General features: G+C 36.2%; 1 protein-coding gene across 1 annotated transcript in view; it reads right to left on the reverse strand.

Moving 5' to 3' along the window:
- The window catches only part of PCSK2 (proprotein convertase subtilisin/kexin type 2), a 295,645-nt gene that overhangs the window by 85,993 nt on the left and 181,677 nt on the right, over positions 1-27,975 (reverse strand). Inside the window, exon 6 of the mRNA XM_003758170.3 lies at positions 1,693-1,769. Coding sequence (XP_003758218.1) covers positions 1,693-1,769 — 77 coding nt within the window. The remainder of the gene's footprint in view (positions 1-1,692; positions 1,770-27,975) is intronic.

The raw sequence follows: 27,975 nt of genomic DNA on the forward strand, positions 1-27,975 counted from the left end.
TAACATTAGCCCTAAAGAATGTTTGGAAATTGCCAAGTCTTGTAGCTGAGCAATTCCTACATATTATTGTGTTTTTCTCATGGGAAACCACAGAAATAAGATATCCATGTGAAGAAGGAAAAAAAAATCTTTTAAAGTGGTATCTGTGTGTTCATTCAGCAATATGACAGTTTTTAGACCTTTCCCATTGGCAACTTTTGGTCATACCAATCCATGTGGTTGATAGATATAGTGGCATTTTTGTGGCATCTGTTAGATATTTCTCAGTCTTTGCCAGCCATAGTCAGGCTACATAAAGATGAAATTATTTGGAAAAAAGATAAACCATTTAAAAGTTATATCTGGAATTCAAAATATATGGCCATTGTCCCAGTGTCTATTAATATGGATAATATGAAACACAATGCAATATATTTATGGGATGCAGTTCCCCAGTCCCAAATAAGCATTTATAAGTGCTTATTATTTGCTAAACCACTCCGTTGGGTAGTAGGAATATTTAAAAAAAAATAGAGTCTGCCCTCAAGAAGCTTACATTCTTCTTTTTGGGAGGGAATAAAATATGTAATGAGATAAATAGAGGGTTTGGACATGTGATTTCATTAATATGGGGAGCTTTTATGTAAGGCAATTCCCTCTATTAATTCATGCCAGCATCGTCTCCGTAATTTCCAATCTTAAAGAGGTATCTAGAATATTGCAAGATAAGAGACTGGCCCAGGGTGACACAGTCAATATATATCAGAGGACTTAAAGCCAAGTGTCTGTTTTTGAGTCAGCTCTTTCTCCATTCTACCATGCTGCCTCTCAGATAGTATATATATATGTGTGTGTGTGTGTGTGTGTGTGTGTGTACGTGTGTGTGTTGTATACATACATATATAATTTGCAGAGGAATTAAAGAACATTAACAACAGGGTTGGGAAGGGTGAGGGGAGATTTAGAAAAGCCTGCCATAGGAGGTGGCACAAGAATGAGCCTTGAAGGAAGCCAGGGAATTCTAAGATGCAGAGGTGAGGAAGGAGTCCATTCCAAATAGCTGGAATCTTGAAGAAATACCACATTCATGGAATAATAAGTAAGATCATGGACCTACATCTTGGAGAGAGGAACCATCCAGTTCTGTTTCCTTTCCCCTCATGATTCCCACTTTATAGATTGGGAAACTGAAGCCTAGAGAGATTAAAATACCTCCTTAAAGTCACTTGGAGATGAGAAGTAGGATCTGAACCTATTCCCTCTGACCCCAGAACTACTGTTTTACCTCCTTTACCATGCTATCCTTTGCTAGTTTTGTTTTTTTCTCTATCTCATGGTAAGGCTGCAGTCATTTGGGATCCTTTCATGTAGGCTAGGAAGGGGAGATTTCCTAGAGTTTCTATCTGCCCAGACATTTTCTTTTGTCTTCAATTGCCAAAGTAATGCACACACAATTCCTATGTCATAACTCAATAGACTGAAATGATGGACAGATATATATATCTATATATATGTTTTTTAAGGATCTGAAGTCTTAAAATTAAATCAATTTGATAGTTATACCCTCCCAATCTCCCAGTGATTTAGAGAGAGGCTGCTGTTCAGAAAGAAAGTATACAATTCAGTTGAGGATAGAGGGTACTCTATCAGTAAGTCTTCTAATATCCTGAAAAGCTAAGGTGAAGGAAGGGGAGCCAACAGTGCCCAGTTTACCTGTTAAACCAGTCATCTGTGTAGCGAGGGTAAGGATAAGGGTCATTGCTGCTGAAGTCATAGCTCGCTTCCGCATTCTGAAAAACACAAGGGATCTCGCTGGGTCAATAGGAAAACAGAGGCACAGGAAACAGAAAATGCTACACAGGGTAGACTTTCCATGTTAATAAATCCCTCCTTAAGTCATTTGGTAACAAACTTTTGCTCAGAGAGCTCTGAGAAAAATGGTAGAGGAAGAAGGCAAAGCTTGTCCTCCTGATTCCCTTCCTCCCATTCCTGCCCATATTTCCCCTGCCCTAAATAGGTTCATAGGTTTTGGACCTGTGAGATCTTTAGTTTTACAGGTCAGAACATTGGAGGCCTCATGGTGGGGGGGGAGGGGGGCTGTGTGTGATGTGACCTGATTGACGTCACACAGGTAGCTAGTGTCAGAATAAGGATATAAAAGCAATTTTAGTATTTTTTCTACTATACCAACCCATATCATCCTTCCTAAAATACAATAATCTGCCTTAGGCTTTTGAGATAGTAGTAAATTCATGTATGGTGTATTGTTACCCTCTGAGAGTACTTATATTTAAAAAAAGAGAAGGTGGTGTTTTAATACAAAGGATGATTCACTAATGGATTCCAATCTAAGTTAATGAAGTCTCTATCAGCTCTAGACCTAGCATTCTATTTAAAAGACTTGTCCATTCCTTTCCTGATTTTATTGACACTCACTATAAGTTGTTCAGGACTTTACAACGTATACTTTTGTCACAGAAATGTGAGCTAATAGCTACCTGAAAGAGCCAGGATGGAAATCCAGGAAGAACCTATGTGTCTCCTTCATTCTAATTTCACTATATGAATTCTTAGAAGTCATTGAATTCATACATGACCAAAAACTCCTTTTACTAAATATACACAGAATCTTCTTGTTTTCAGTTTCTGTGATATGGTCCTGGTGACAAGGGATTAAAAGGAGGAGTTAGCTATTTTCTTCCTTGTAAAATTTTATTGACTTGTGAAGTAATTAATATTTCTGATGATTTTGTTAGGCAATTTCAAAAGGATTCAAATATTGGGAACACAGAATCAACACTCAGGGGTGTGCAGGGAAATGGTCAACCATCCCCTCCTTAAAAAACGTATGTATGAGACTTTTTTTTTGATGCAATCAGGATTAAGTGATTTGTTCAGGGTCACATATAAGTATCTGAGGCAGGGTGGGTGACAGAATGAGAGAGAAGAATTGAGAATTACTGATGTTGTAGTACTGAGGGACTGGAAGAATGGCAATGAATTGTACAGAAATAGGGAAATTAGGAACGATTGAGGTTTAAGAACTCAAACTCCTTGAATTTTATTTTGTGGTGCCACTGGACACTTTGCATGACACAGTGGATAGAGTGTTGGACTTCCTGTCAGGAAGACAGGAAGACTTGAATTCTTGGATACTTTGGTACTTTGGATACTTTGCTAGCTGGGGCCTTAGGTATGCTATTTGACCCCTCACAGTTTTGGTTTCCTTATTTGTTCAAGGGGGATAGTAGTAGCACTTCCTACACAGAATTGTCATGGAGATTGATTGAAGCACTTTCAAAACCTTTAAGTAGCATGAAAATGCTAGCTATTGCTGTTATTCTGCAACCTTTAATAGACATTCTCTCCTGACTTCACTTATGGGTCATCAAAATATGAACAAAGTTGCCTGGAAATTGAGTCAGATCTTTCACACATTCAAAACAAAGTATCACATCTATCACCCCATTAGCAAAGATATCACCATTAATGCTGGAGATTTTTGAAGATCTGGATGTGTAAGTAGCGTTTATTAGTCCATCTTTTTCCAAGTTCATTCAAGTTAATTACTGACAAGATTTTCAGTGGTGGCCTGAACTGCTTCATTATTAACAAGTGGGTCTTCTTTGCTTTGGACATGTGATCTCTCTGAGAGAAGAAGTTTCTCAAGAGGCAACTCCCTTTGAGAAACCAGATTGGCTTCTAGTCTTAGAGGGTTTCCTAAGCTCCTGAGAGGATAAGGGACTTAGCCAGTTACACATCCACTATGTGTCAGAGTTTACACCCAAACAGAGGTCACCTTGACCTTCAGACCAACTTTAGCCATTTTATTACATGCCCTCTCAAGCAAGCTTATAGCCACCAATGATTGATGTGGTTCTGATTCCCACCCCTATGCCCATAGTACTAATTTTACAAAGTTGTTGTGAGGTTCAAATGAGATGAAGCACCCGCAGATATTAGATCATTATATAAAAAACAACTAGCTAGGTGGTACCATGGATAGAGAACTGGAAAACTCAATTCAAATCCTGCCTTGCATATTTTGCTAGATGTGTAATTTTGGACAAGTCAATTAATTTTTGTTTCTTCAACTGTAAACAGGGACAACAATAATGGTAAAATGAAACAATATTTCTAAAGTGCTTGGCAATTCTCAAAACAATATATAAATGCTAGCATTATTTATTTTTCTGTTAGAGTTTGGACTCTACCCAGAGCTTCTGTTTTTTTCTCTAGCACAAAATTTCTCAGTGCAGATTCTCCAAGAAAATATCAGATTTTCCAGGAAATAACGAATGTTTTTATATTTAATCCTGAGAAATTTATGGCAATTGTGGCGCTCTGTTAAAAAACCTTTTCTTTTTCATTTTATAGTCCTAGCAAGATGCACGGAGTTTGAGAAACACTTTCCTTTCAGTTCCTCTTGCAGTTCCATGATTTGCAATTTCATGGCAGTTATTAACTGACATCCCTAAACTGTATATTTGTTGTAGGACAAAGAACTGACAACGACAATAGAGAAGTGGGATTGTCTGCTAATGAAATACTAATGTATTCAATAAAATAAGCTTTTTTGGAGGATCTCAGTGTTGTACTCTGAGATCTCTCTTTTTGACTTGCCCAACTTTGGGTTGACCTTGTAGATCTTGGAGATACTGGGAACATTTCACTTCTGGCTTTTGGATTGCCATGCTCCAACCTAGAGTGGGAACCTGTGGCAGCTGTAAATTATCTCTCCCTGTAGAGGAAAATGAACAGACACACATATGCATACACATATACACATACACACGCATCATGGTGGTCCTGACCTAGATTATAATGAGCTGTACAGTTATTCCAGCTTTCTTTCCAATTAGGCATGTAGAATTTTAAAGTTACAATATGCTATAAAAGCCATCTAGTTTAGCACCCAGTTTTAAAGAAGAGGAAACTGAGGTTCTCTCAGAAGTGAAGTGACTTTAATAAGGTCACATAGTTCCAGAGGGAACTCTGAATACTAATTACTGCACCTAAATTGACTGGGTAATGATATTCAGTGAGCCAAAACCAAAGCTGTAAAAATTTTTGCCTCAATTTGGAACTATGCTCAAAAAGTTATCAAACTTTGCATACCCTTTGATCCAGCAGTGTGGGTTTGTATCTCAAAGACATCTTACAGGAGGAAAAGGGACCCACATGTGCAAAAATGTTTGTAGCAGCTCTTTTTGTAGTGGCAAGAAACTAGAAACTGAGTGGATGCCCATCAATAGGAGAATGGCTGAATAAGTTGTGGTATATGAATGTTATGGAATATTATTGTTGTAAGAAATGACCAACAGGATGATTTCAGAGAGTCCTGGAGAGACTTACACGAATTGATGCTAAGTAAAATGAGCAGAACCAGGATATCATTATACACAGCAACAACAAGACTATACGATGATCAATTCTGATGGACATGCCAATTGTTCAGTAATGAAGAGAGCCATCTACACCCAGAGAGAGAGGACTATGGGAACTGAATGTGGACCACAACATAGTATTTTCACTCTTTCTATTGTTGTTTGCTTGCATTTTTGTTTTCTTTCACTTTGTTTTTATTCCTTCTTGAACTGATTTTTCTTGTGCAACAAGATAACTGTATAAATATGCATACATATATTGGATTTAACATATATTTTAACATATTTAACATGTATGGACTACCTGCCATCTAGGGGAGGGGGTAGGGGGAAGGAGGGGAAAATTTGAAACAGAAGGTTGTAAGGGCCAATTTAAAAAATTATCCTTGCATATGTTTTGTAAATAAAAAGCTATAATAAAATAAATTTAAAAAACAAAAATATATTAAAAAAAAGAATTTATTTGCTTCCAATGCAGACATCTTAAACTGTGTTGGGAGCAAGATGTGCATCTTTAACTGGGATAAAGATTGTGTGAAGCAGGAGAAAAAGATCACTCCAGGACAAAGCTATTTCTTGGAAAGCTGCTATATAGGAGAGGGAAGGAAGAGGAAAAAGAGTGGAATTGGAAGAAGCTAACCTCAGCCAGTCACCTGGTAATTTCCCATTTTTAACTAATTATCCTTGCTAACAAGTTCGCAAGCTTTGTTTTTCTGTGGCTGTCAAAATACACACACTTATTGTTATTGCTTTGGTTCAAAGCCCTGATTGCTTTGTCTGAGTTGTATCTTTGTCCAAACTGATCATTTGCGCAAGGGATCTGGGTCTTGATTTCTTTCTATATCTGCCAAATTTTCCTAAAATGCAAATCTGATCATATCATCTCTTAAATCTAGAAACTCCACTAACTGTCTAGTATTTCTAGTATCAAATACAAAATTCTCTGTTTGGTATTTGCAATTCCATCCCTTGCTGCCTTTCGAATCTTTTTTACAACGCATTCATTTGTTCACATACTAGTTTCAGCCATTAGTACAGCTAGTTGTTAATTCATGCCTTTGCACTGACTGTTCTTCATTTCTGGAATATACTCCTTCTCTTCTCTTGAACACTGGTTCTCCTCAAGATTTAACCCAAACACTACCTAGTTAACAGAGCTCTCTCTCCATCTCTCTGTTTCTGCCTCTCTCTGCTCATTCCTTCCTTCTTCCCTTACTTCCTCTTTGTCTCTCTTTCTTTCTCTTGTCTCTTTTTCTTTCTCCCTCTTTTTCTCCCTTCCTTTTATGCCCTTAGTTTAGAGATAAATGCTTAATTTTAAAGTTTTTTTGGGGGATTACATTTTAAGTTCTGAGTTGTTTCCTCTCCTTTCTCTCCACTCCATACTAGTAGAAAAGGCTACCATTTTACACACATATACACACATGTATATCTATATGCACAAATGTGCATATATGTATGTGTATATATAAATATACACATATGCATATATGTATGTATATGTATACACATACTTTTCTGATTTCCCACTCCAATCCTGCAGCTACTAGGGCACCTCCTTCCCCAAATATTTCATATTTATTTTGTTTACATTCTATATTTAAGCATTTGTGCAGATATGGTATCTTCCATTAGCATGTAAACTTCTTGAGGGCAGAGCCTGTTTCACTTTGCTTAGCACAGTGCCTCACACATAATAAATAAATGGTACAATAAATGCTAGTTGGTTGATTAATGGTGAATACCAAAAGGTTAGCAATAATAGCTCATTAGGGAAGAGCAATAAACATAATTTCACTGGGACTTTGTACTTATAAAGTCCAAGCTAATCAGGTTTGTTTTAGTACAAATAAAATTTGTTTATTGCCCAAGAGTAAATCCTATTGCATTTGAACTTGAATATTTACAAATGTGTGTTTGAATATGGAGTCTTGGGAATGTTTTTTGGGAAAAGATGATATCCCCCAAAATTGAATTTTTGGCTAATTTAGGGTTAACCTGAAAACTCTTTTCAACTCTTGCTGAATGTGTATTAGTCTACTTTTCTGCCTAAGTCCTGTACATATCCGGATCATAATTTAATCTCTCTTTGATTCAGGATCTTACAGTCCTGAGGGTAATCATTAGAAGCATGAATTATCACTGTACCGTGATGGAGAATAACCAGTGTACCATGATGAGATGAATCTCCACTGACCCTAGGAGAGCCCTTATGAGTTGCTTTGGGGAACAAATCCCTGATGTCAGCTTATTTTCTCATAAAAATGAGTTGTAGAAAAGAAGGGGAGCATTTAAGGACTTTGCCTAGTTGGGATTTCCATCTTAGAAGGGAGAATCAAAGGTCAAGACAAGATTAAGCTCTGGATAGAAGATAGAAATGCATAGCTAATGACTAGACAGTTGGATAATGCTCCAGAAAGGAAGGGCCTGTATTTTGGACTAAGCTAAGAAAAGCCAAGGGAATCTGAATTCTTATGTTTAAAAAGCATTTGAGTAATTCAGTGATTGTTTCTTAAGTGCTTATTATGTATACCTACTAGAGAGCATAGTGGAGAGGGTGTTGGACCTAGAATCAGAAAGTCCTGAGTTCAAATTTAGCCTTAGATATTTACTAGCTATGTGACTTTGGGATAGTAACTTACCTATGTCTGCCTCAGGAAAATTGAATTAGTAGTAGCACCTACCTCTCATGGTTTTTATTAGGATGAAATTATAAACATTAAAGTGTTATATAAATGCTGGCTGTTATTATTACTTTATAATAATTCCTTTCCCTTTTCTTTCTCTTCCCTTCTTTTCTATTTTTCTTTTCTCTTTTCTCTTCTTTTCTTCTTTCTTTCCTTCCATCCTTCCTTCCTTCCTTTTCCTTCCTTTTCCTTCCTTCCTTTCTTCCTTCCTTCCTTCCTTCCTTTTTCTTTCTTTCTTTCCTTCTTTCTTTCCTTCTTTCTTTCTTTCTTTCTTTCTTTCTTTCTTTCTTTCTTTCTTTCTTTCTTTCTTTCTTTCTTTCTTTCTTTCCTTCTTCTTCTTCTTCTTCTTCTTCTTCTTCTTCTTCTTCTTCTTCTTCTTCTTCTTCTTCTTCTTCTTCTTTCTTCTTTCTTCTCCCCCTCCTCTTTCTCCTTCTCTTCATTATTAGAATGCGAGCTCCTTACCAGTAGGAAATGTCTCATTCATCCTATTTATATCCATAATGCCTTAGCACAGTGCCTGGCACAATTGATAAAGACACAATATTAGATGCTATGGATACAAAAGACAAAACTAGAACAATTCTGTCTTTCAAAGAGCTTACATTTTCCCAGGGGTGGCTGACGGTGTTGATGTTGCTTACAATGTGCCTAAGTATAAAAGAAGTAATTTTGAGAGACAGAGAACCCTAAATCTTGGAGGAGAAAGGCAGAAAGACTTTCTGTAGGAGATGGCCCTTAAAACCAAGTTTTAAATCTTTTACTAGGTCCTATACAAAGCAGAAATGAGGAGGAAATCATCCCCTGAGGGAGTGGAAATAAGAGGAGGAGGAGACAGAGAAAACACACACACACACACACACACACACACACATGCACGCACACGCACATGCACGCACACACACACGCACATGCACACAGACACAGAGGCAGAGAGACAAAGACAGAGGCAATCAATTGATTGACTTTGATGAAAAACAAGGGGGCCACTTTGGTGTGCTCAAAACTATGAAAACACAAAAGGTCCTTTATGACTACTTCTAGCCTATCCCTGGAAACTGAAGATTACATTTCAATTCTTAAAACATTGCAGTTATATGTGTATATGTGTATATATATATATATATATATATATATATATATATGTAAACTTTTCCTTTTAAGGAAGAGAGATATTATATATCTGGGGTGTGTAAGTTGAAACAGGGTGAATCATCATCAGCTTTGGCATTATTTTCTGACCAATAATTGAGCACTGAAAGAAGATCTGTCTTGCTGATTTTCTATCATATAGGACTTGGTCAAAGAAAAAGATGGTATCTTTCTCCCACTGTTTTTCCTACTTCTCTCTTCTCTCTTAGTCCCCGGATGCCTAAGACTCTTAAAGCAATTAGGTGGCATAGTAGATAAAGTAGTAACCTTGGAGTTAGGTAGACTCCCTTTCTTCTCAGGCCCCTCCCCCCTCCAATTAGCTTTGTATCTCTGGGCAATTTAGCCTCAGTTTCCTCATCTGTAAACCTTGGAAAATAGCACTTTCCCTATTGGGTTATTGTAATGCTTAAATAAGATAACAAATGAAAATCACTTTATAAACCTGAAAATTTCATAGCTAGCTATTATTGCTGTTATTACTATTATTATTACTATGATTTTGCATGCTGGCAACTTTTCCTGGACAGCTCCCACTTGTATTCCTTTTCTTCTAAGTTAGGCATCACTACTGGAGAGTAATTTTATAAAGTGAATCCACCAAAGCATTAACTAATTAATGAGCATTTTTTACTCTTTCTCCTTTGCTAGACAATTATCCTTCTGCCTAATACGAGTGGCCCCTATGATTCAGTCCTGGACTCTCTTTTCTTCTTCCTCCCTTGATGATATCATCAGCTCCCATGGATTCAATTATCATCTTTATGTAGATGATTCCTGAATCTATACATCCAGTTTTTATTTCCTGAACTCTTGTCCCAATTAATAATTGTGGACAGGTTATCTCCAGTCGATATTCTATAAATGGCTCAAACCCATGATATCCAAAATGGTACCTATTTTCAGTAAAACTGATCTCTCCTCCAAAATTCCCAATTTCTGATGAGAGTATCATTATCCTTATATGCATCTAGGTTTGCAAAATTTGAAGTCGTCCTTTATTCTCTTTCTCAATTGCCATATTCAACCAGATATCTCTCTCTTCAACATGTCTAGTATCCATCATCTTCATCCTATTCATAGAACCATTACTCTAGATGAGGATTTCTTAAACTTTTTCCATTCAAGATCCCTTTTAACTAAAGAAATTTTTATATGACCCCAGGTATATAGGTATATAAAACAGTTATACAAATGAAACTTTTATTTATAATACATTGTAATTTTATGACCCCCCCAGATTCAGTTACGAGATCCCAAATAGGATCATGAACCATAGTTTAAAAAGCTGGGTTCTAAATTATGATCTTCTACTCTTTCACCTGGACTTATTTCTCCCCTGACACTATACATAATTGCTATTGTCCTCTCCTCCAAATTATTTTGTCTTTATTTTATTTATATAAATGCCGTTTACTCCAAAGGAATATAGTTCCCTGACAGCAGGGAATTTTTGTTTTTGTGCACCCAGCTTCTAGGACAGTGCCTGCCACATAGTGAGCCCTTTATAAATGTTTATTGAATGATTGACTGATTACCAAAGTAGAAAATTGTGAGCCAGGATCAGGCAACAGAATATGATTTCATCTAAGGAGCAATTCAAAGAGTCACACAACACAATAGATTTCTTTATAGAACATTCACACCTATTATCAAACATTGTTCCCACTTCCACAGAACTTATAGTCTAATTAGGGAGGAAAGATCTAAGCTTATGGAAATTAAAAGGCCAGGAAAAAGAGTAACAATTCAAGACAACAATAGATTCAAAAAGGATGTCCCTGATGGATTATGAAGCCTATAGGAAATACCTTCTATCTTTTCCCTCTTCTTTGTCTCCTTTATGCTTTCCCAGAAGAAACTTAACTAACTGACCTATGTGGCAGTTGCAGGAGAGCTCTGTTGAAGCATCCCAGTATATATGAATTCATGAAAGTCAAATGAGAGTCTCCAGAAGAATTTTCAACCAGCAGCCATATTGCTATAGAGTAAAACTCAACTGTAAGGTGACTGAGCAGCGAAAAGATTCCAGAACATTATAGCTTCAAGAATTTTGCTATTGATTTCACTCATATCAGACGTGGTCATGGCTGAATGTTTTCAATTGTGTCTATTTGGGTTTTTCTGAAATAATTCTTTCATGAGTGCTTGTTTAACTATAATGTTCAGTTTACTTTCAACTGGAACCCACATTAAAGAGATCTATGTATATATTAAGCATAGCGATAAAACTTAATGAAATTTAACATCTCTCAAGTATAGAGGGGAAAAACTCAACCTTCCAGTTTTGGTTGCATTGCCAGAAATCCTTGCAATTTTTTTTCTTATTAGCTGTGTGACACATATAGACTTTTCAGAAAATTTTCCAATCCCTTATTCACAGTGGTAGTCTGAGCCTGAAAAAGATAGCTACCACATTTTTTCTCGAGGTTCTAGAGTAGTGATGTCAAAGAAAAATGGAAACAGGGGCTACTAAACCAATTATAAGGAACATTGAGGGTCACATTGATTTAGTTTAAAAATATTATCTTTTTGGTTTTATTTTTATTTATTTTGTTAAATATTTACCCATTACATTTTAATCTGGTTCTGGCCTAGCCTGAGAGTATCTTGGGCTTCAAGTAGACTATGGGCCATTATTTGGCACTTCTTTTCTAAAGGACCTTGACAAGCCAAAGTTCAATGAACCTCTACCAATATGCTTCCCCAGTGATTATCAGTTGATATCAATTAGTTATACAGACTTAATTAACTTTTAGAAAGAGGTATTTACTAAGGATACATAATAAGAATAGTTGGTATAAAACAATCCCCTAAAAGCCTGTGACTCACTTTCCTACCAGTACATCAAGGGTCAAGGGGAAAGTGGACTTAAGTTTAGAAGGCAAAAGTGGCAAAGCATTAACTCACAACTTCTTATCACTGGGAGTCTTTTCCCCTCCCCACAAAGTCGGAGCTCCCAAGCTTTATCATCCTCTCAGAAGGAAATTCAATCTGATAAGTCACTGATATTTTAGTGTGAAGCCATTTAGTGGGCCCAGAAAAAAATCAATGCCATAGTACCAACTATGCATGGATCAGAGGATTTAAAGTCTGAAAGAGACCTTAGAAGTCATCTAATTCAAACTTCTCTTTTTGTTGATGAAGAAAGGAAGGCTTAGAGAGGAAAAACACTTTAGCGCAGTCATGTCAATAATCTGTAGCAAACAGAGATATATAACAATTAGGTCTTTGGACTCTTAGGGCTTTCCATGATGTGCCACTCTTTTTTTCTCTCTTGGTCTTTTGCAGTCTCTGAATTGGATCCCTGTTTTCTAGTCTCTCTCCCTTCTCTAATCCATTTTCTATACTGTTGTCAAGACAATCATTCTAAAACATGAATTTCTCCATGTCACTTCCCTGCTTAAGTTTCAAGGCTTCCTATTACCTGTAGCATAAAAGTAGAACCTTTTCAGTATTTAAAACCCTTTACTATTTGGCTCTAGTCTTCCTTTTTGGGCTTATTACGTGTTATTTCTTTTCACATATTCTGTGTTCCAGACAAATTGACCCATTTGCTGTTCTCCAAACTCAGTATCCCATATCTCACCTCTGTGAAAAGGCTACCCCTTCTACCTGGAATGCACTTCTTTTTTTACCTTTGCCTAGGGGATTTTCAAGCTTGTTTCAAGGCTCAGCTCATGTGCCATTTCATATAAGAATAACTTTCTAATTGTCTTGTAATAGTATTTAACCTTTCTCCTCTATTGATTATGCATATATGCGGGAAGCTGGTTGTCTAGAATGAATAGAGGGCTGAGTCTGAAGTTAGGAACACCCGAGTTCAAAACTGGCCCCAGACACTGTGTGACCCTGGTAAGTCACTTAACCCTGTTTGCATTAATTTTCTCATCATAAAACGAATTGGAGAAGGAAATGGCAAACCATTTCAGAATCTTTGAAAAGAAAACCCATATGAGGCCACAAAATGTAGCACACAATTCAATAACAATAATCTCTTTTATTTGTTGGATGCCCTCAGTAGGATGTAAGATTTGTGAGGGCAAGGGATGACTTTAATTTTTGTCTTTATATCCTCATCTCCTAGTACAACGCTTTGCATTTGGTAAAGATATTTAATGTTTGTTGGAATGGATTGGATCCCACATTGCCTTAAGTCCCTTTGCAAATTGGAAACTGGAGATGATAACATTGCCCACCTATATTCTAACTCAGAGTTTCTAGAATGCTTTAAAAAGACTCCAGATTTCTTAGAAGGGATCATATTAATGCAAAACATTATTACTATGTATAATATCTTTGAATTCTCTTTGCTTGGATGAGAAGATATTCTGGATGAAGGTCAGTCTGAAGAATTTCCTGCTGTTGTGTAACTAATGATGAATCTATGGGGTTGATTTGTTTTCTGACTCCTGCTGCTCAGGAAGAAATGCTTCTTTTGATGCTATCAAGAAATCCCTCAGCTTAGAAGCAAACTAAATGCTAACTTATTTGTAGCAGCTAAAAGAGGCCAAGTCATTTAAACATGAGGAACTTAGTGAAAAGATAAAAAATTAGGGGTCTAGCATATTTGATTTGTCATCCTGTCTTCCCTTTTATGGTGTGATTTCAGGGGTGTCCAGGAAAACATGATACCTAGGTATATATCTTTTCTATTTCTTGCTACAGTTTCTAATTTCACAATATGAGATTAATTGAATCACAAAGACTTTTGAGCCTTCAGGAGTTCCTCTGTAAAAATTCAAGTAACCCATAGGAGGGATAATGCCTTAGGCTATTATCATCTAAAATAGACATCTTGGTCTTTGTAAAAGCAAAGTGAAAATGGAGGTGGAATGAGTACCTGAAAGTGAATCAGGGAGATTATATAAAAGGGTCATAGGAGCAAATCAAAGTGCTAATTTCACCATTTTGCCAAGGAATGGGCTCTGCCTTCTGAACTGGGAGAGCCAATCAGACTGACTGATTTACAGAGAAAATAGAATATTCCTATTCTCATCTAAATCACAAGAACAGAGAATTAACTGGGCAATATCTAGTTTTAATACCCAGCACTCCCCCAAACACACAGACAGGAGTTTAATAGGGATTGAAGGTAGGAGTTGAGTGCATTTTAACAGCATTGTTGTTGGCTGATACTCCTCATTCTATCTTCACTCACCACTTGTAAACTTTTTGAGGGCAAGAACCATTTAAAATTTTGTATTTGTACCCTGGTCCAGTGGTTAGCACAAAGAGACATTTAGTGCTTATTGGATTGTATTGGACCTCACATTGCATAAAAGTCCCCCAACAAATTGGAAAATAAAGCTGATAACATTACCTACCTTTGTTTTGATCCATTTCAGTGTCATCCTTAATTCCTTCCCCTTTCTCATCTGATATATCCAATTATTCACCAAATATCGTCATTTCTACCTTCAAAACATCTTTCATATTCATTCCCTTTTTTCCATTCACACAACCAACACTCTAGTTATGGACCTCCTCACCTAGCTCCCTAGACTATTGCAATATTCTCCTAATTAGTCTACCTGATTCTAACATCTCTCTTCTCCAATTCATCCTTCATACAGTCCTGAGACTCAGTTTCATAAAATATGGATTTGACTATATAACTCCTCCAGCCAAACTCCTTTATTTGGTATTTAAAACCATTTAAAAACTGATTCTAAGTTACTCTTGCACTCTTATTGCACATTATAACACTGTAACTCAGTGAATTCGACTTTCTTGTTCCCCACAATTGACTCTCATCTCTTCTTTGCCTTTGCATTGTCTCTCCCTATATCTGGTTTCCTTCAAGGCTTAATTGAATTTTAACTTTCTATTTGGGGCCTCTCTTGATCCTCTACCTTCTAGTCCTGCCCCCACCCCTCTAGAAATCACCATGTATCTCTTTTATTATATTTATATATGTTGTCTTCCCTAGCTACATTGGAAGTTCCTCAAGGGTGGATACTTTTTTCTTTTGTCTTTATATCCCTGGTACCTTACACTGTTCCTGGCATATAGTAGGTACTTTACAAATACTTATTGTTTGATTAATAGAACTGGAGGATAGGATGATTACTTTTTACTCTAGAATAGAAGTAGGAAGAGATATTTAAATATCTGTATTTTCATCTTTCCTAATTCCTCCCCTTCTTTCCTCTTATCCTCTCTCCTAGATGTTTTCTAAGAACCTGCTTTCACATCAGAGTGAAGAATTGGTCTATTTCATATGGATGAAAATATTCTGGGGTTAGTGTGTAGATTCAAACATCACCAGGACCAAATAAATCCAGAGGTTATCTTTCATCACAAATGAAAGAATAGAAAAGTATTTATTAAGTACTTAATATATCCTAGTCACTATGCTAAGAGTTGGTATCATAAATAAAAGCAAACAACACAGACCCTGCCTTAAAGAGCTTATTCTTTCATAGATAAAGACAAGGCGTGTAGGGAAATAATGACTGGGGGAGATTGTTGTGGAGAGGGAAGATAGAATGGTCATTGAAATAATAGTGTAATTGATTGACATGTTCTTGCCAAAAGTAGCTATAATGATCTGATTTCTCCTCTCAGAGCTAGAGTTGGAGATAAAGTGGGCTCATGTGCTGTGCTAATATGGAATGGAGATGACAGGAAAGTAGCCTGGGTACCTGAGACTTGGTAAACCAATATGAAATCCTCATCAATCAGAGGCTAGGATCACAAGAGTAGAACTTTTATTTCAATTCCAGAGGGAGACAGAGGCATAAGAACAGGAAGGATCAATGGGGGACAGCTGGAAAATGGGGCAGTAGGCTTGAAACTGGGAAGGATGAGATGAAAAATTTGTCTCCTTTTAGACTCAACAAAGTGGGCCTCAGTGAATATGGAATTGAAATAGAACAAATGACACTGAAAATCAGTCACTGTAGTCTGTGAAGTGGTGTCAAAAGATCATTATTATTTCATTAAAAATTACTTAGAAAGAGAGAAAAGCTCAGAAAAATGGATAGTTTGAGAATAAGGATAGCCTAGGATAAGGGTTAATGAGAATGAAGATAGCCTTGGATAAGACATTAGATTTCATTTAGATAACCTAATAGAAGGATAATGAGCAAGATCACATAGCTGCCCAAGGCCTAGATGGAAAATATTGACAAGTAGGTAGACAACGACCCCAGACAATGTTATTGAATTTTCACAGATGGAAAGATTAAAGTGAATGGGAGTGGTTTGAAAATCAATTTAAGCCCAATTCCCTGCTATTGCACAAAGACAGAACAAACTGTCAAGAGCTGTAATAGAAACAGCATAAATCAGCTCAATAAGGGATAGAAATGTCTTTGGAAAAGAAAACCAGGATAATGTAGCCATCATAATCTAAATTTGCATTGTCAAGGTGATGAGTTATAAGTATATTTGCAAGCTAATCTTGATTGCTTTGGTGTTGAGATGGTTTTGGGGAGAACATGTTTAATCTTTATATCATCTGGTCATCTCAAAAAATGTTTAGTATTATTTAAAATGAGAGATCTCATGACCTTTCATGAAAAGTTAGGCATATTGCCAATATCAAGGATCCAGAGAAAAATAGCCATTTTCTGTGATTGCACTGAGCTCTAGTCTAGGAACCTTAAGAAACACTGAACTCTAATTGCATCTAATCCCAGAAATAGTAAGCATGAATTTAGGAAAAGGAGTTACTCCAATAGGTTTGTTAATTAAAGGATAAAATATTATTTCTCTGAGGCTTTGCTCTAAACAATACCCTCCCCAAAGTTCCCTTTATTTTTCTTTTCTCTCCTTTCCTTTCCTCTCCTCCTCTCTTCTTTTTCTTCCTCTTTTCCTTTTTTTTATTCCCCCCCCCCTTTCTTTCCCTCTCTTTCCTTTTCCTTCTCTCTTTCTTCTCCAGGCAGGTAGGTGACTCAATGAATAAAATGATGGTTCTAGAGTCAAGATGGCCCAAATTCAAATCTGTGAATGTTCCTGAGTAAGACACTTATTATTTGTTTGCCTCAATTATAAAAGAGCTTCCTAGAATGGTTATGAGGATCAAATGAAATAATATTTGTAAAATACTTAGCACAGTATCTAGCAATAGTACTACATAAATGCTCATTCCATTCTTTTCCCACTTGAAGACACATATAAGTAGCTATTTCTTTTAGTAAAAAACCCAACCCTACCAAAACAAACAAACAACAATAAAAAGAAAAAAAAAAGAAAATTAAAGCTAGAGCACCCTACCAATCCCAGAAGCCTTATTGTTTAGAGTCAAAACCTGGAAAATAGTAGTAGATGGTTGAGAGGCAAAGTAGTACAGTAGAGAAATTTCTGACTTTGGAGTTGCAAGCCATTTACTAGCACTATGACTTTGCACAATTCACTGTAATCTCTCTAGGTTGCCCTTCTCTTTTATATGAACCAAAAGAATTGCACTTCTTGGCTTTGAAGATACCTTCAACTCTAAATAAAAGATCCTAAGTTGGGGGATGGCTACTGGGGAAGTTTAGAATTTGGAAACATTTTCCTATTGTGGTTTGTGTATTTTTTAAAAGTGATCAAGCTCAGATACTTGTCAATGGTCTTTTAAGTTCCTTTTCTGAGCCCCTAGCTCTACACTTAGGTCCATCTTTTACATACACTCAAAGGTTTAGCGAATGTTTTCAGGATAATCTTGCCCAGAGAATAGAGGTTAGCCAAGGTCTCTTGGGATCTTGTGAAGTCAGATGGTACTGTAGCTTGTAAGTATTAGCTTGCTAAAACCCCAAAGATGCAGAATGGACTAATTCTCTTTCATTGGGAAGTTGTTTGAATCTTAGCACCAACTGAGATCAATTTTATATTCTCAGGTAATGTGAAATGTGACAAAAAGGACTGATCCCCAGCTGTTCTGGAGAAAGATTAAATGTACTTCTGGTGCCTTTCACAGCTATTCATCATTTTAATTGGTTTTAAAGCTAAAAAACTTTGACAGTATGTGTGACAGAAATCTAACTTCATAATTCATAAACTATGGAAAAGTGATTATGGTCTTCATTTGTAAGCTGTACACATAGCATATTAAGTTGCTACAGGGAGGGAGCCCAAGAATCCCCATTCATCATATAATCATTAGGCTGTACAGAGAATGCTAATGACTGAGTTATGTAAGCCAGCCACCAATGAGGAAAATATTGTATGCCTGCGGTCATGAAGCATATTTGGGATGAAATGGGATTTTCCTTTTTAATAAATGATGCCCCAAATAAGTATAATAAACTTCATGCCATATGCTATGTTGTCCCAATTATCAATCCAGTTAAATTCAGAAAGTAAAAAATAGGGTCTCTGTATTAGAGGAAATTTGAATCATTATACAGGCAAAATGAAGAAGCTGAACTTGTTGGTTCTAAAATCATATGAGTTTATAATGCCAAATCCTGGTATAGTGAAGACTAGCCTTTACAATTCAACTCAAATTCCACTTCTTATATGAAGTTTCCCTTAATGTTCTTCTAAGCTGGAGGAGATGCAATCCAATTCAATTAATATTTATTAAGCACCTACTGGGAAGGGACAGCATGGTATAGTGGAATGAACACTAGTTCCAGAGTCAGGATTTCAGGGTTCAAATCCTGTGTAATTTGATCCTGGAGCTCAGTTTCCTCAAGTATAACATGAAGGGGTTGGACCCAGTAATTTCTAAGACTCTTTCCTACTCAAGATCTATAATTTAACATGAGAAATGTAGCTAGGTGCAAAACAGTAAAAATAATAAATTTTTGAAGTGGTTGCATGTATTTGAAATCACATGATTTGAAATTATAATTATGTAAAATATGTTTTTTGAGTCCAGGACAATGGAAATATACAGTGTGAATTCAAATAATGCAAACATTTTAGGGCATTCATTATTCTAATTGGAATCCAGATGTACTCTGCTAAGGACTCCAAAGAATAAGGCAAAAAATAAAATTGTCCTTGACCTCAAGAAGCTCTCATTTTATTAGAGGGATATAATATGTATGCCAATAAATAAATTTAAGGAAATTTCAGGAAGGAATAAGCATGGACAATTGGTGAGACGGTAGAAATCAGGCAAGTTCCTTCAGAGAGAAAGGTTTCAAACTGAATCTTGAAAGAGAATTCGGATTCGGGGGCAGTTAGATAACACAGGGGACTGAGCACAGGATTTGTCAGGAGGATCTGAATTCAAATTCAGTCTTAGATACTTAACACTTACTAGCTGTATAACCCAGATGAGTCACAACTCCAGTTGCCTCGCCTCTACTCTCCCCTACCCCCCAAAAAAAGAATGAGGATTCTCAGAGATGAGATGAAACAGAGAAGTGGCATCCATTTTTCTGTCCAGAAATCAGTCAATACTAATTCTTAAAATACTCTCTATAGTTAGACTTTTGGGATATTGAAGACAAAAGCAAAACAACTCAATATCTTAAGGAGCCTATATTCCATGAGAGTGGGACAAACATGCATGATACATATAAAAGATCTACAGAATATATACCAAATAGATACAGAACAATATTTTGGGAGGATAGTACTAATGGGTAGAAGAATCAGAAAAACTTCATGGAAAAGATAGTGTTAAATTGAATCTCTTAGGAAACCAGGGATTCTAAAAGATGGATATAAGGGCAGATCCCATTTCAATATCTGGGGAAAGTCACTTCAAAGGAAAATGAAGTACTTTTATATGTATGGGGAAGAGGCCCAGTTTATTGGTACTATAGAATGATTGGATCAATAATGACTGCACTAGAAAAGGAAATTGAGGCCAGGTTGTAAAGAGCTTTGACTAGCAAATAGAAGGGCTAATATTTGATTCTGGAGCTAATGGGGAACTACTAATGGTTATTGAATTAATGGAGTAACATGGTCAGAATTAAATTGAAAAAAAAATCACTTTGGTAGCTGCATGGTAAATAAAGTAAAATGCAATGAAAGATTTGAGGCAATAACAGGGCAGAAACGACTTCATTTTATGGGTAGGTATACCATAGTGCTTTGACCATAGGAAGTGCTTAGTAAGTATTTCTTGAATACTTTTGTAGTATGCAATATTTCTTGAAATTTAGTGAGTAGGTCATCAGTTAGGGCTTTGATATTGTGAAGTTGTTGTCCAAACAGATCTTTTTGGCCATGGTGACCAGATACAAAATATACTTCAGCAGAAATACACAAAATATACAAAAGCAGGTTCAAAGGTTCAAAATATACTTCAGTCCTTAGTATGACTGACATGGGTTGAATTTTGATAATGATTCTTTGGCAAGCTTTCTTGGCAGGGTATATCCTGATTTGCTACCAGTACTCCCATTGACCTTCCTTTCAGCTATTAGTGCCCTGTAGTTAACTGCTGTAGATCAGCTTGTTCTCATTATTAGTTGACTAGTGCTCTTGTCCAAGGAGCTCCCCCTGCTCCTGTATTTTCCTATTTACTGATATGTATGGATCCTGCCTTTAAAAGAACCTAAGGGATATTTGAAGGGTGTGATTTTGCCTGAAAAATATAGACATATAAGTATCATTATCCTTAAAAAGTATTTCAGGCTACATCCATTTGCAGAGATTGAATCAATAATTTTTTAGTTGAATCATTTTTGGGGGATGGATGAGCATCTTCATGAACTATTTTTGCATGATTCATTGGGCCAATCAAGCAGTCCCTCTGATTCTGTCACTGGGATGGCCTAAAAGATCACTTGAAAAATATCTATTTGGTATTCTTTTCATCATGTGCATAATTTAAATTCTCCTTGGCTCCCCCTGTGAAGGGTTCAGGTGGAATTTTTGCCTGTGAGTAGGAGAAAGAAAAAGAAAGATGAGAAAAACTCAAAATGATCTTTGGACAAAGTGTATGGTGTCATTTTTCAAGAATGGTAAATAACCCCTAGGAATCAAAATGCAGTTTATAACAAAACATAACTCTGAAGGGATCAGCAAAGAGTTCTTTGGGGTGGAGCAATAGCAGAAGACTTCACAGATCTATCACTTTGAGGTAGCAGGTGAGAAAAGCACCTCTTTCTCAGTAATGTAAAGCAGCCCCCTAGGGTGGAAAGAGTTTCCTCATGCTGTTCCTGTCACTGTTTCCCTCAGCTCAGCATTCTAGCTAATGCTGGCATTGAAACTGCTACTCAATTCATCTTCATTTTTGGTTAATTACTGTAATTGATGCAACACTGTTTGTATCCCCCAAATCTATTAACCAGCAAATGTTCAGGCTCTAGTCTCTCAAATCTCATTAATTCAACTCTTTGAGAGGATTTTTTTAATCATGTGTTTTATTTCCTCATTATAGAAACTTCAATTCAGCATTTCAGAATTTTTTTTAAAAGGTTATCTGAGTGTTCTTTCAGTTTTGTGATATGAATTTGAATTCATTGCCTTTTTCTTCACGGGATAAAAGGTGAGAGTGCCCTTCCAAATATGTGATCATAATGATAACACTACCTTACCTTTATATAGAGGTTTTAACTTTTTAAATCACTATTTCATTTATCCTCACAAGAAAACTGTTAGGTGGGTGGGGACAAATATTACTATCACCATTAGACATACAGGAGAAGAAATTGTTGAACGGCTTAGTTAAAACTAAGATCTAGGTCTGATTATATCATTACCCTGTTCAATTTTTGTTCAAAAATTTTCAGTGGCTCCCAGTTGCCACTAGGTAATTATTTTGCATACATATATGTATATGTATATATATATATATATATATATATATGTCCCTTTGAATGATATCTCTTCCAGTAGCATGTAAACTCATTCGATTTAATTAAATTTGATTTGATTCTGTTCAATTCAATAGACATTTATGAACTGCCTATTTTATGCCAGGCACTATACTAGGCACCTACAATTTAAAGACAAAATTGAAAACATCTGTTCTCCTTAACACATCTTATTGAAGAGCAGGGGAAGAAAGAGAAATTATGCATTCTCAGATAAGTAAATACAAAATATATACAAAATGAATTCAATGTAAATTGGAAGTGAGAACACTGAAAATTGGGGGAGATCTAGAAAGACTTCAAAAGGAGATGCCAACTAAACTAGTTCTTGAGGGGACCTAGGATTTCCAAAAAGGAGTGGGTGGAATGATAGAACATTCCAGGCATGAACCTATCCAAATTGTGGCTGTTAAAGCCATAGATTAAAGAAAATTCCAATATAGCTATTGAGAGAATTCGGGTTGACAAATATAATTCATGGTCCAGGGCTTCTTCTTCCCAAATTTTGGGTTTACAGAGACTGGGTCCAATCTGATAGACTAATTCCAATAGGTCATTTTCTCTTTGGTTTGTCAAATCCTTGCCCGGCATTTACTCTGGGAAAAATTTATGAAAGTAGCTTTCGTCTATCTTTCCACAAATATAGGCAACAGGACTCCAAGCTCCCATACAAGCTTTCAAGGTAACAAATGTGTAGCAAGTAGAGTCTAGTGGAAAATGCAGAATCAAAGGAACTCAAACAGATACAGAAAATATGTTAAGCATTCAAGCCCCCTTTCATTGTGTCAATACTTTGACATTATAATGAAATTTTTGTTAGAACCTCTAACTGTTCTCCATGAATTCTTATCATCTTGTGGTTTAGAAGGCAGATATATTATGCTGTTGGACAGGCTACTCTATACTGATCTGATTTGCATTGTCTGAATAATTTACTGAAACAGCAGAGAGTGACAAAGTCCCTTTGAATCTCTTATGTTTGGGCTGTTTTTCCTCTAGCTGGGGGCTATGTGGGCAATCATTTTCTCTTTCTCAGAAAGTCCCTCTTCTCTAGAGAGGGCTAAGTATATTCTTGAACTTGGGGTTAAAGTTAAGTCAACCATTAAAGGAGTTGCTGTCCAAGAAGTCTCCCTTCTCTGGCCAAAAGGCTAGATGTTGGCAACACACAACCCAGGAAATTTCCCCTTCTATTTCCTGAAAAGTGGGGTTCAGGAAGGACTTTGTCCATAAATTATGATCTTTGACTATTCAGGAGAGCATATGTAGCTTTTATATATTTCCCTCAAAGGCAAGAACATTTTTTAAAATTTGTATTTGTATATTTAGAGCCTACCCAGTGCTATGCTTAGAGAAGGCACTTAATACTTATTGGATGGGATGTTTAGGTATGGAAACTCCTCAAGACCTGTTCAGGTCTTGGCAATTTGTTGCCAATCTACTTTTACAGTCTTGGAATGATATTTACCTTATTGTAGTCTGCTTTTTAGCCAAACTGAACCTCTAACTGTTCTTTGAATTCAACTTCACCTTCTAGAAACTAGTATATGCATGCTTGGACTTAATGCCTTCCTCATTTCTACTTCCCTAATTCTTTATTTTCCGCCCAGGCTCAATTCAGGCGCAAACATCCCAGCCTGGATTAGTCTTCCTCATGGTAATAACTAGCATTTATATAATGCTTTTAAGATTGTAAAATACTCTACACGTATTATTTTATTTGATCCTCAGTTGCTCATATTCTCATCTTTCTCAAATGATCTTATATTAATCTGTGCTTATGTTTTATCTCCTCAGTAGAAACTAAACTTTTTTTTTAATTTAATAGCCTTTTATTTACAGGATATATGCATGGGTAACTTTATAGCATTAACAATTGCTAAACCTCTTGTTCCAATTTTTCACCTCTTACCCCCCAACCCCTCCCCTAGATGGCAGGATGACCAGTAGATGTTAAATATATTAAAATATAAATTAGATACACAATAAGTATACATGACCAAAACGTTATTTTGCTGTACAAAAAGAATCAGACTCTGAAATATAGAAACTAAACTTTTAAAGAGCTGGGGCAGTTTCAGGTTGGGATGGTTTTATTTCTGACTTTGTATCCCCAGTGCTACTATAGTGTTTTGTACACAATAAACACTTAATAAATGCTTAATTTGAAATGACTAGACACTGTTTCCTGATTCCTAAACATGTGTTCATATAGCAAAATTCTTGCTTCTTTCTATATCCATAATTTTTTTTTTTTGCTGCATGATGCTAAATTAAAATATTGCGGCAGCTTCTATGACCTTTCCTAAGAAATACTGCTTGGACATCATGATTAGATTTATAATCCCGAAGGAAAACCACTAATCTAAATAAAGTGGATTCATTCCCCAAAACACAGTATTGCAGGCAAAAATTAACAAAAGAGAAAATAAGAAAATAATTATTTTTTGCATTATTTTGGTATGAATTCCCTTCAAAATCTATAGCATGAAAAACTATTATTGTATTTCAATTACAAAAATAAATGACCATTTATGCAAAACTCACCCACTATTTATTGAGTATATAAAATGTGTAAAGAATCTGCTATTGAGGACAATTGAAAAATAAATTAGAACTGGTCCCTATTCTCAAGGAATTTAGAACAGGAGGCTAGGTAGTTCAGTGGATAGAGCACTGGACCTGAAATCAAGAAAAGCTGTGTTCAGATCTAATCTTAGACACTTGTTGGGTGGGCAAGTATATAGCCTCTGCTTGTCTCACATTCCTCATCTGTAAAATGGGGGTACTAATAGCAACTAATTCCCAGAGTTATTGTGAAGATCAAATAAGACAAGGGTTGTAAAGTCTCCTTTTCTTGTTGTTCAGTCATTTTTCAGTTGTTTCCTATTCTTTGTGACCCCTTTGGGATTTTTTTGGGCAAAGATAATGGAATAGTTTGTCATTTCCTTCTCTACCTCATTTTACATATGAGGAAACAAAGGCAAACAATATTGAGTGACTTGTCCAGGGTCACAGCACTAGTAAGTGTCTGAGGTTGAATTTGAACTTGGGTCTTGTTGACTCCAGGCCAAGTTCTCTATATATTTTATCACTTAGCTGCTCAGGTCTGGTACATAGTAAACTTTTAATGAATATGTGTTCAAAGCATTACTCCAAAGAAATTATGTGAGAAGATACCCCACCTATTCTTTTATAGAGGTGGAAAGTCCCTGGCTATGATACATTGCATACATTTTCAAGCTTTTTTGAAGTATTTTTGCTGATCTTCCTCCCCTTCCCCCCATTTCTTTAAAAATATAATTTAATATATGAGATTGCACTCTGGGAGTTAGGGCAAGGAAGAGGGATGCTGGAAAAAAATTGTTGATGTGAAAAACTAAAAGGTAACAATAAAATTTTATTTAAAAAAAACATTTCACAGTCTGGATTAAAAAAAAAATGTTTTTCTCTTGATCAAGGTAAAAAAAACGTAGAGTGGCAAGCTCAGCACTAGCCATCATACATGCATTACACCATGTTGCTTCTCAATAGACATTAATTTAGCACATACCATGGACATAGCATTATCCCAGCTATTTCCCACGTTGCAGAGAAGCCTGAATATGTTGATTTGAACTAAGCCTAAGTGACATTACCACTTGATAGAAATCTTTGTAATATGTAAACTCTCCATGATCTGACCTCAGCAGAGCAACAAAGTAATCCAATTAAGTCCCAGATTAGCACTGCATGTATTCTATTTAAATACAATATCATGCAGCATGCTTCATACTTTGGTTAGATTTCACTACCATTATTTATAATGTTTCTTAAGGAATACTGTGCTTTGTTGGTTATACTTAAGCACTAAATTGTATCTAAATTGGAATTCTACTATCTATACCCTGAGAGTGGGGTGGGGGTGGTAGATGCCCTTCCTGGGGTCTAAGTAAGTTCCCTTACTATGTCTCCTTTCACTTGATAAGCACTTGAATTTTTACTTAGTTTCAGAGACCACAAATGTTCCTGGTAGTACATCATTTGTCTTTGTTAGGTGAATGCAGCTGTTGTTTTTTATTTTTTTTTTATATGATGTGTTCCTGAGCAATATTTGCCCTTCTATTGAGGAAAAAAAAAAGAATCTCATCACAGGTTTTGAAAAATGTAGACAGGTAATTGTTCAAGGGAATTTGATCTCAGATTTCTGATGGACATGTTTACCCTGCTGAGAGCCAATGGGACACTGATTGCTTAGTAAAGAGGATATCAAACTTTGTTATCAACTAACCACAAGTATCTTTATTTGAGTTTACTGACCGTAACAGTAACAGTGATCCAACATAAACAAAACCGTGGTTCTCTGATACAAATGAAGGAAAATTTAAAATTGTTTGGAAATTTGGATTCTTTAGAAAATCAGTCTATCATCTTCAAGTCAGATTTGGTTTTTTGCTGATCTAGAACTTTTTTCTGACTCTAGGAGTGGGGAATTCATAACATATTAGATCCAATGGGGATTTGGATATCATCAATGCCTTCATTTTACAAGTGGGGAAACTGAGGTTTAGAGCAGTTAAGCAACGTGCTCAAAGTCACAAGTCTAGGTAGGAGCAGATTTGGGTGTCCTATTTTTCATTTCAGTGCTCACTCTTTGAAACCATGCTTCCTCCATCAAGAGAGTTTGTTAAATTTTTCTTCCTAAAGGGGAGCTTTGGTATAATGAAATGGGTATTGGATCATAGGTTTGGGGTACAAATCCTGATTTGTCTAGTTGCTATCAGTATGTGTGATATTGGGCCAGTTTCAAAGTTTTATCTCTAAATTTAAGGTGTTGGATGAGATAATCTCCATGGTTTTTCAATCAACCGACAATCCATAAGGATTTATTAATTGCCTGTTGTATGCCAAGCACTATGATAAATGCAAGAGGTACAAAAAGAGGCAAAAAGGCAATCCCTGTCCTCAAGTAACTTGGAGTCTAATACAAAAGACAGCAAGTAAAAGACAAAGAAAGAAAATAGAGATGAAAGAGGGAAAAAGTTTCTTGTAGAAGGTGGGATTTTAGGTGGAACTTGAGGAAACCCAGATAAGGCAGGAGGTAGAGAATGGAAAAGTCAGCATGGCAGGCAAAAATTAACAAAAGAGAAAATAAAAAAAATCACTATTTTCATTATTTTAATATGGACTTCCAGCAAAACCTTATAGCATGAAAAACATACATTTATTAAGTACCTGCTCTCTTCCTGCCACCATACTAAGTGTTTTATGAATGTTATTTCACTTGATCTTTATGGCAAGCATTATTCTCACTTTAAAGATAAACAGAGGTAAAATGACTTGCCCTAGTTTACAGGTCACATGGCCAGGAAGTATTTGAGGTCTTCCTGATGGTACTCCTAGGGCTCTATTTACTGTGCCACCTGCTTGGCCCAAAATTAAAACCAAATAGTTAGGATAAGTCATACATAAAACAGATGTGGAAGAAATTAAATATGAAACATATGAATCAGATGGCCTGAAGATTGAAAGAAGCAATCATTTCTAGCATAGGTATCAGAAGATGCCTAATAGAAGAGGGGGCACTTGAACTTGAAAGAAAGAATAGATCTCAACAAGAAGTGGTGTGTGTGTGTGTGTGTGTGTGTGTGTGTGTGTGTGTGTATGTGTGTGTGTGTGAGAGAGAGAGAGAGAGACAGAGAGACAGAGAGACAGAGAGAGACAGAGAGAGAGACAGAGAGACAGAGACAGAGACAGAGAGACAGAGAGAGACAGAGACAGAGAGAGACAGAGAGAGAGAGAGAGAGAGAGAGAGAGAGAGAGAGAGAGAGAGAGAGAGAGAGAGAGAGAGAGAGATTTTGAGTAAAGAAGTAAATTCTAGGTATCCGGTAGGTGAGATAGATCAGCAAACATCCAGTTGTATAATTTAGTAAGAATATAGATGCCATGAACGGGGAGTCATGTGAAATAATACCAGAAAGGTAGATTGAAGACAGATTGTGGTAGATTTTTAATATCAAGCCAAAGATATTTTCATTTAATTCAATAGCCACCAAAGGATTTGGACAAGGAGACCATCTGATCAGA

The sequence above is a fragment of the Sarcophilus harrisii genome, chromosome 2, assembly GCF_902635505.1.
Source record: "Sarcophilus harrisii chromosome 2, mSarHar1.11, whole genome shotgun sequence".
Taxonomy (NCBI): domain Eukaryota; kingdom Metazoa; phylum Chordata; class Mammalia; order Dasyuromorphia; family Dasyuridae; genus Sarcophilus; species Sarcophilus harrisii.